We start from the raw sequence: 9,731 nt of genomic DNA, 5'->3' as shown, positions 1-9,731 counted from the left end.
TTCTTCGCCGGTACATCCATTCAAAACGACTTGATCGTAACTTAATGGTGGTCCTCAATGGGATTGAGGTGATGACGTAGAGTATAAAGATATGGTTATATATATATAAAAAAATGTACTGTTTATATATCTAATAGTTATCTCAAAATAAATGGTTCTTTTTTCAAAAGAAATATAAGGTAGAAATAATAAATAAATAAATAAATTAGAGTTGAATATAATTAGATTTAAGATTCGTGTTTAGAATAATAAATTTAGCATGTAAATTTAATTCCAAAGCCGATTCATATGTAAATTACAACATTAGAAAACATGGTAGTACGTTGGGGCTAGAGCTGATCATGGGTTGGGCGGCTCGACCCAGCTCGAAGGCCCGCTCAAAAAATAGGAGGGTTTGGGTAAAAATATAAGCCCGAAAAATAGGCTTTGACAAAAAAAGAAGCCCATTTAAAAAATGGGCCGGGCCTCAGGTAAGAGTTTTTTGGTCCTGGTCTGGCCCGGCCCGGCCCGAATTATATATTAATATATATTTTTTATTTTATTTTTAATCATTTTAAATTTTTAATATAACCATTTTTTATTATATTGTCAATTTGTGTATTATTTTAAGAATTATTTTAGTATTATTTTTATTTATTTTAATATTTATTTTATGTTTTTAAATATATTTTATTTATTATATTTTTAAATTTTTTTATTTAATAAAATAAGTAAAAAAATTATTATGGGCCGAGTCGGGCCGGACTCGAACTTAACAATTTTATTTCGGGCCATCCCAGGCCTAGTATATGGGCCTAAAATTTTATTTGGGCCCGGCCCGGCCCAGCCCGAAATCACCTCTAGTTGGGGCTCGGCTGCTATTTAGTTACGTCGCTGTATACAAGATTTTTCATTGGAAATTCAAAAATGAGACAATGCCTTACTGTTGTTGGAAGCTAAAAGTCTTAAAAGGTATAGTGTATGGTCAAAGTCTTCGTTTTGATAATTTCCTCGAAATTCATTTGAGTTGAGCTCAGACAATAATCAATCCTTTCTTTTTATTCATCATTTGACTTGTTCTCTGAAAATCTGAAAACAAAATGACTTCATCATCATCTGAACTTGCTCTTCTTTTGCTTTCCTTATCATTCATGCTGCTTGGGGTTGCTGCTTCACAAAGTAATAATACAAGAGGTATGTCTGCATGTACTTTCCATTTTAGAGCTTTTCTTTCTGGGTAATGGTAATAAGATGAAGATAATGGTTGCATGCATCTGCCAGTTTAATAATTTGGGTGGTTAACACAAGTGAGTATGTCCTTTCCTGTTTCAAGGCCTCTCTCAGTTTGCCTATTCACTGTCTGCTTGGACCCTTTGGATGTCTTGTCCCTGTTCAGATACCCCTTTTCCACGCCATTAGCTGCGGGAGGTTATTCTGGAAGTTTCGGCCTGCATTATGATTTCTGACTTGAAATTTCTCTGTTTTTCCCTCGTTTTCCATATTCCTCGTAGAACCATTGCCAATCATCCCTATCATTCTTTCCATCTTCAATCCACCCTTTGATCCAATTACCAATGCTTCAAGTTAATATTTTGAGTTTTGACCCATTAACGTGAAAAAAATTTAAGCTTGCATCAATGGAAAAAGAACAGTTTCAGATTTTAGAACTTACGTAGATTTTTTTGAACTAATAAATATAAAAAAAATTTAAAAAGAAAGAGAAACAGTCTAGATTTTAAAGAAGCCAAATTGCTAAACCAGAATGTAATTAAAAAAATCAAAATCCAGACATGCAAATTTCCCTTCAAGTTTTCTTAGAAGCCAAACATAACCCAGAAAAAGAATCCCATCTTTTTGAAAAGAAAAGAAAAACCATTCAAGATCTAAACTTTTCCTTCCTTATCCTTTATCCACTCTACTTTCTCATCACCCAACTACACACACAAGCCAAGTTAAGCTTCTTCTTAAGAAAAGCCTGATAATCTTCTACATCTGCAGGAATATTGTTGTTATTATTATTTTCTAAACACCCATTCTTCAGCTCCTACTTAGCTTCCTCCTCTTCTTTTTCTTCACGTTTCTTATTAAATTCTTCTCTAAGGAACTGCTGAAAAGCCCACTCTGAAGCATTTCGGTTCATTTCAGAACCGAGGTGTTTATTTCTATCGTCGTCGCCACCACCAGCAGCGGAAATGACGGCGGATGAAGACCAGTAGTGATCGGGGATTTCTTCAACGGGGAAAACTCTATCCATTGTGATTGGTTGGGTCGTTTGGGGGGATTTCTTCAACCGACCATATTAAATTAGATTATTTGTATTGTTAACAAATTTCAATTTCAACTTGTTTCTCGAGAAAAAAAAAAGGTCTATTTCCATTTTTGGGTTTAATTTTTTCTCATTTCGTTGAATTCGCCGATTTGAAATGGGTATTTGCTGAACTTCAACGGGGGTTTTTGAAAATTTTTAACTTCAATAATAATAATAATAATAGTCAATGTTAACAGAAATTAAAGCTATAAACAAAATCCAGCTGAATAAAAGCTTTGAAAACTGTCGAGAAAATTAAAAACTTACCGATGAAGAACCTAATAGGGCAGATTCAGAGGCACCCATTGATGCAAGCTTCAATTTTCTTTCACACTGAGTCGGATTAATGGGTTAAAAGATTAACTTAAAATTTTGTAATTTTTAAAAGAACTAAAAGAATATTTTTTTTATTTTGTAATTTTTTCAACAGAATATCTTAGATATTAGGTGAAAAAAATATTAATAATTTTTCTAATAACAGTGACAAAATTAATAAAAAAATTAAAGGAGTAATTTCGCCGCAAACAGCATTACTTTTCTGTGTTATTTAGTCAAATCTATTTTGAAAATCTAACCACAAAATTATTTTAGTGGACTGAATGATGAAATCAAATAATCATATTTGTCCACAGATCAGATTGGAAAGATTCGGGAGCTGAAACCTTTTCTTCATTTTAATTTCTAATTCAGCCGGAATGTCTAATTCATGAAATTACAAAATTTATACATTAAATGGATATATACCCTATAGTACTTGTTCAATCCAAAACTGAAAACCCACACCAAGTATCAATGGATACGAAAAAGTTGTATGCTCTTTGACGCCAAGTAGTCTAGCAATATTCTTGCAGCAGACGTGTGCGGAAGACAAGCAGGAGGTGATCTATGTCCAAATGGACTGTGTTGCAGTCAATTTGGGATGTGTGGCAGCACGTCTGACTACTGCGGAACTGGCTGCCAGAGCCAGTGTAGTGGCAATGATATTGGCAGCATTATCACTCAACACCTCTTTAATCATATGCTTAAATATCTAAATGATTCACGTTGTCCTGGCAATGGTTTCTACACTTATAGTGCTTTCATTATGGCTGCTCGATCTTTTAACGGATTCAGCACAACCGGAGATCTTACAACCAGAAAGAGGGAACTCGCAGCTTTCTTAGCTCAAACCTCTCATGAAACAACAGGAGGATGGCCAAGTGCACCAGATGGCCCATATGCATGGGGATATTGCTTTATAAGGGAACAAAACAACCTCCAAGAATATTGTCTTCCTGGTGTCTGGCCATGTCCTCGTGGAAGATTGTATTATGGACGAGGACCCTTCCAATTGGCTTAGTAAGTTTCTCAGTTTCTCAACTAATGAAGTACTAGTTCATGATGTTGTTGACTGACTCAACACAACTTTCACAATTTAATTTCCTCAGCAACTTCAACTATGGGCCAGCTGGAAGAGACATTGGAGTAGACCTAATAAATAATCCAGACCTCGTAGCCACCAACTCGACTATATCCTTCAAGACGGCCATTTGGTTTTGGATGACCCCGCAAGAAAATAAACCATCAAGCCATAACGTAATTGTCGGGCAATGGACACCGTCTGCTGCAGAAAGGGATGCAGGTTGGCTCCCTGGCTATGGAGTCATCACTAACATAATCAGTGGTGCGCTAGAATGCGGTCATGGTCCTGATGACAGCGTGGCGGATAGGATTGGTTTCTATCGGAGGTACTGTGACATATTAGGTGTAAGCTACGGGAGCAACTTGGATTGCTATAACCAAAGGCCTTATACAAGCGGGCGATCCCAACGTAGGTAATAAATGCATGTCAATCTCAACATAAAGTCTTATACGAACCGACGATCTCAAGGAAGTGGTGATTGTTGATGTCACCACGATAGGTGACATTAGCAATCAACCCTTTTTTATATCTCTTCTCTGAAAATTTTTGAAAAAAGAAATTGGATTCTATTTCTTTCTGCCTCTTTTTCTGTTTTGCTTAATCTTGCGTTTCTTGTTTCACCACCCAGTCCTAGTCAACTGTACGAGAAGTGTCGTGATGCAGTGTTCAAATGTGGGAATATCTCCATTGGATATCCTTTCTCCGGAGGTGATCGAGAACCAGAATGCGGACATCCTAATTTGGAGCTTCGCTGTGACGATTTTACTAATACTACTAAGATTGAAATTGTTGGTATTAAGTATAAGGTGTTGGACATTCATCATGAAAGTCGGATTCTAAGGATTGCGAGGGAGGACTTCATCAAGAATGGCTCTTGTCGTCCTCAAATTCCAATTCAAGATTCGATCCTGAATTCTGAGCCGTTTGTTCCCAGTTCTCGGAATACCAATCTTACTCTGTTATATGATTGCCAATCTTCATCGAGTCTTGGAATCTTCCCTTGCAATTCTTCTAATTACAACAATGTTTCCATAACTACAGATAATATCCGTGGAGATGGATGTTCAGCTAATGTTAGAGTTCCTGTTCTTCAATCTTCCTGGGAAAGATTTCGAAATAAAACCTTGGATTTGGAAGAAGCACTGGAAACAGGATTCGAGGTGCAATGGGAGGAGGATATGGAAGCCTGCCGGAAGTGCAATGCTTCGGGTGGAGGCTGTGGTTTTAACGATTCAAACAATCAAACATTCTGCTACTGCCCATCAGGATTTGAGAGTTCATCGGATCCTAACGAATGCCATCGATCCCATCTCCCACCATCTCCAGCCTATACCAAAAACAACACTAATACCAAAAACAACAATAATACCAAAGGTATGTATGTACTTTCCATTTACGTAATTAAACAATTTTGTTTATCTAATCTGAAATATTACATAATTTTTATATTATGTTAATTTTACAAAATTAAATGAATTACTTATTATAAAATCTTATAAAAATTTAATTATTATATATAATAGTTGAAATTTATAAAATCTCAAAATACAAAAACTTTTAATTAACAATAATATATAATAAATAATTATAGTTTGAAACTAAATAATAATAGCACAGGATGAAATTATAATGAAAAATTATATTAAATAGTAGGTAAAATAAAATTTAAACACGTAAATATATTAAATTAATAATATTAAATTCAATATAACTATTTATTATATTGGTGTTATTAATGTTGAGTTAATGCCAAGTGACACCAACTTAGTAAGGGATTTAAATAGTAGTAAATATATATATTTATATATTAAAATATAGATATTTTAGTAAACTTTTTGGACGGGATAAAACTTGCTCTCAAACCTGCCCTTATTAGGTGAGGGTGAAACTTGATGGATTCGAGTTATTTTACCATGTAAAATTATTGACTAATCAATTATTCAATTAATGTATACTAATATAAAAATTAATTGAGTTAATTAATAATTTTACAATAATAAAAATAATGATTAAAAGCATTGAAGTAATTGTTTTTCCATAGGTGTTTTTAGAAGAGTGGAACCAAAAAAGTTTATTGATAGTATTATTATTATTTGTTGATACCGGGATGAAAACGAGAGAGAATAAGGAGGAGATCAAGTGATGCAATGGAGATCGATTCATTTATAAAGGTCAAGAGCCGGAACAAGAACAAGGGGATAGGTTGATCAAATAGATGAATATAGAGAATAACCTTAGGATGCTAAAAAGTCGATCTTTTATTTGTCGTTTCAGAAAGTATTTATAAAAGAGGTCCCTTTGTTTGCAGGTATGATGTCTAATGATATGCATTTGATCCCACTAAATGCATAATAGATATCATGAGATTTTATCAATATAAGATAGCTAAGCCTAAATAGACTTCTTATTAGAATAGTATTCACATTTTACGTTGATGCAGATAACTCTTTAAGGTAAAATGGGTGATCACATTTAGAAATAATGGATGAGAGGTTTGTCTAAATGTTATCTTAGAGGAAGCTAATGCGGAGTCAACGATGCCTTTAGTACTGACATGTGTCTTGTTCGACGGAGGGATATGACATTATTATTATTAAAAACTTCTTCCTATTTCAACTATGTCCACCCATTGTAGTACCAGATTATTTGGTTTTATTATAATTTGACAAATTCAACATGGCATTTATTTATTTTCTGTTTGTAATATTCTTTCTTTCTTAAAGAAAAAGGTAGTAATATTACTTTGGTGTGAATGTTTTAACCCAAAAGAATATTGTTGAAACTATTTGAATGATTGAAATTGTAAGTAACTAATGTGTGGTATATTGTATTTAATAGGTGGGTCCAAATCCAAGTTGAAGCTGGCTCCAATTTTAATAGGTATGAAACATTTTTTTGTGGTTTGAATTAATTATATATCTTCTACTCACACACGATCACAACTACTATAATGTCTTATAGGTTGAGGTTTATTGGGCAATAATATGTGGTTTGATTGCTACTATAATTAATTTTTTAAAGTTGGAGTCAAAATATCCAAAGTAATATTTACATGTACTCACTATTAATTAAGATTTACTACAATTAAACTTTTAGGATTAAAGTAGGTTTCAATTAATATAACTTAATTGGTTTTAAACAAATATAATCAGGGCAAATCCAGCAATTCATTATTGAGTGCCAAAATAAAATTTTAAAAGTTTAGGAGACCAAAGTTAAAAAAAAAGATTAGTTTAAAAGAGACTTAAATTAAATATCTCACAAATAAAACGGGCTAAAATAAATATTTTACCTTTTAGCTAAGGCGGGAATGTCAAAGCCACTGCATGCTTAGTGCTTATAATGCTTTTCTTTTAAATTAACAATGATACTTTATGTGTTATAACTAACAGAAGTTTAAGGGTTTCCTTCAAGATTTTTCTTTAATTTTATTCATTACGTTCTTTTACTTAATTAAATATTACATATGTGTTAATAAACAGGATTAACAGTTGCTGGAATTGTATTGGTTTTTTCCGTTTGCTTCATTGTCCTAAGGTTCCAAGGAAAATTATTATCGAATTATCTCCAAGGAAATATTAACGACGATGCTAGGATTGAGGCATTCATCACAAAGTTTGGTCTTTTTGCTCCAAAGCGATACTCTTATAAAGAAATCAAGAAAATGACAAATAAATTCAATGATAAATTAGGTCAAGGAGGTTTTGGACGTGTATATAAAGGAAAACTACCGGATGGTCATCTTGTGGCAGTTAAATTCTTAAGTGAAATGAAGGGAAATGGAGAGGATTTTATGAATGAAGTAGCTAGCATTAGTAGAACTTCACATGTTAATATAGTGACTTTACTTGGTTTTTGCTTTGAAAGATCAAAGAGAGCTTTGATCTATGAATTCATGCCCAAAGGATCATTGGACAAGTTCATTTATGGTCAAGGATCAGATAATCAAAGTCGTCAATTGGAATGGGTAACTTTGTATGACATTGCACTTGGCATCGCTAGAGGACTCGAGTACTTGCATCAAGGTTGTAACACAAGGATCTTGCACTTTGACATAAAGCCTCACAATATCCTTTTGGATGAGAATTTTTGTCCCAAGATTTCCGATTTTGGCTTGTCGAAATTATGTGAAAGAAAGAAGAGTATTGTATCGATGACAGGTGCTAGAGGAACTGCAGGATATATTGCTCCAGAAGTGTTTTTTCGAAATCTAGGAGGAGTTTCTAATAAATCTGATGTCTATAGTTATGGAATGATGGTGCTTGAAATGGTTGGAGGTAGAAAAAACGTTAATGTTGAAGCGTCTCGAACTAGTGAATTATATTTTCCGTCATGGATTTATAAGCATCTAGATCAATCTACAAACTCGAATATTAATGAAGAAATAACAGAAGAGGAAGCAGAAATAACAAGGAAATTGATTGTAGTGAGCCTTTGGTGCATTCAAACTAATCCATTAGATCGACCGTCAATGACTAGAGTATTAGAAATGTTGCAAGGAAGCCTTCAATCATTGGAACTCCCGCCACGACCTACTTAAACATTTTTGTCAAGTTGAGGAAATTGTTCATTAAACATGTTTTTTTTTTTTTATTATTAAACATGTAGTGTTCGTGAATTTAAGAGAGTTATAAATATGGGAAAATGCAAATAAGGGAAGGCAGAAGATATGAGGATCTATTTGATGATTTCTGATAGAACCTATAATTGATTAAACAAACAATCGTTCGAAACGTAACCTGAAATTTGATAGGTTTTTTTAGAATACTTTTTAATACTACCTGCCAAATTGGAAAAATAGCAAATGCTTATGACTTGGTGTTTATTCATGTGGGCAATGTGTATGATTTTGTTGAAAGTGAAAATATCGTGAAAATGATATTGAAAATATTGAGAGAAGTTTCAAAGTGTCATCTTCAGGGATGTAAATCAAATTTCTCAACAATGGAAGGTTTTATCCCTCGGGGTATAGTTTTGTCTCCCTTTATGCAGAGAGCAATTTACGGTTCACAAAAGGGAATGTTTGACCATATGTGGACGTATGACCACCCCATCAAGAGGCAACGTAAGTGTCTCACCCTTCATGAGATTCAAACCTTTGACCTACTGTCGATGTTCCCGAGAATGACATTTCAAAAACTTCTCTTAGAGTCCCTCCTCAACAATAATGATAATATTAATCTCAAATAAATTAGGTTTTGATAAGAAAAACCAAAAAAATTACTACCGTCCATGATTTGACTATATAGTCAATATAAAACAACATCAATAGTGGTATTAGTAGGGTGTACTTCAACCAAGTTTGACTCCAAATTTAAAATTTAAAATTTGTTTCAATCTTTAAAGTTTAAATTTTGGCTCAATCTTGGTGGAGTTTTAATTTTAAAGCTCAATTTTGATTTAAGAACAAAAAAATGAGCTTGATTGTCATGTTGATTATTTGTGCATAAGTAAAAGTTTGATTATAGTCATGAGCCAAGTTTTCTTTTTGGGACAAATCAACAGGGGTTAATGCCTTGAAAAGTTAAATTATAAATGCCTTCCATCCTATTTTAGTATGTCGGCTTATTATATTCCGCCATTTTTTGTCACTTTCAAAAAACCTACAAACAAAAATATTATGATTTTTTAGTGTAATAATGATAGAGCGAAGTGTGAGAAGTCTGGCCTGAATTTTACTGGCAAATTTGTAGCTTCAAATGGACAGAAATTGAGAGTCTCTATGGTCCTGACCGATGGCAGCTCCGCCAGTCATGCTATTTCACCTGCAATGGACAATGCAAAAAGAGAAAGTCCAGTTGGAGAGGAGATCCAATATTTGAATTCTTGATTGATGATTCTACAAATTGTGAAAAGGGAAGGTGTTCATTATAGAATCATGAAGATTTTAAATGTGACTTGCTCAATAGCTTAAGTTACTCAAATTTGAGCTCAACTCAATAATGATTAAATCAAATTTGATTTTTTTTTTGAGTTGAACAAAAAAACTGCAAGCACCTATTTCGTAATGGTATTTGATCCATGTTTTAATAAGATCTTTGA

At 33.4% G+C, this 9,731-nt stretch overlaps 1 protein-coding gene across 2 annotated transcripts; it reads left to right on the top strand.

Moving 5' to 3' along the window:
* Positions 1-879: 879 nt before the first annotated feature.
* On the top strand, positions 880-8,494 carry LOC108470496 (LEAF RUST 10 DISEASE-RESISTANCE LOCUS RECEPTOR-LIKE PROTEIN KINASE-like 2.4). Of its 2 annotated transcripts, none has more exons than XM_053021506.1 (6): positions 880-1,173; positions 3,142-3,625; positions 3,715-4,101; positions 4,318-5,063; positions 6,528-6,569; positions 7,172-8,494. In XM_053021506.1, the coding sequence occupies exons 1-6, from the start codon at positions 1,080-1,082 to the stop codon at positions 8,227-8,229; spliced, it is 2,811 nt and encodes a 936-aa protein (XP_052877466.1). In that variant the 5' UTR covers positions 880-1,079; the 3' UTR covers positions 8,230-8,494. The 2 variants fall into 2 exon arrangements, with proteins under 2 accessions (XP_052877466.1, XP_017627322.1); XM_017771833.2 differs by having other exon boundaries at positions 3,139-3,625.
* The last annotated feature ends 1,237 nt before the right edge of the window (positions 8,495-9,731 follow it).

Source organism: Gossypium arboreum, chromosome 11 (assembly GCF_025698485.1).
Source record: "Gossypium arboreum isolate Shixiya-1 chromosome 11, ASM2569848v2, whole genome shotgun sequence".
Taxonomy (NCBI): Eukaryota; Viridiplantae; Streptophyta; class Magnoliopsida; order Malvales; family Malvaceae; genus Gossypium; species Gossypium arboreum.
This window is presented reverse-complemented; position numbering and strand designations above follow the sequence as displayed.

Bases quoted from the DNA above. Each gene is read 5' to 3' on its own strand.
- LOC108470496 (XM_017771833.2), top strand. From the start codon at position 1,080: ATGACTTCATCATCATCTGAACTTGCTCTTCTTTTGCTTTCCTTATCA. The intron at 1,174-3,138 runs GTATGTCTGCAT...ATATTCTTGCAG, and splicing joins ACAAAGTAATAATACAAGAG to CAGACGTGTGCGGAAGACAA. The intron at 4,102-4,317 runs GTAATAAATGCA...TTCACCACCCAG, and splicing joins AGCGGGCGATCCCAACGTAG to TCCTAGTCAACTGTACGAGA.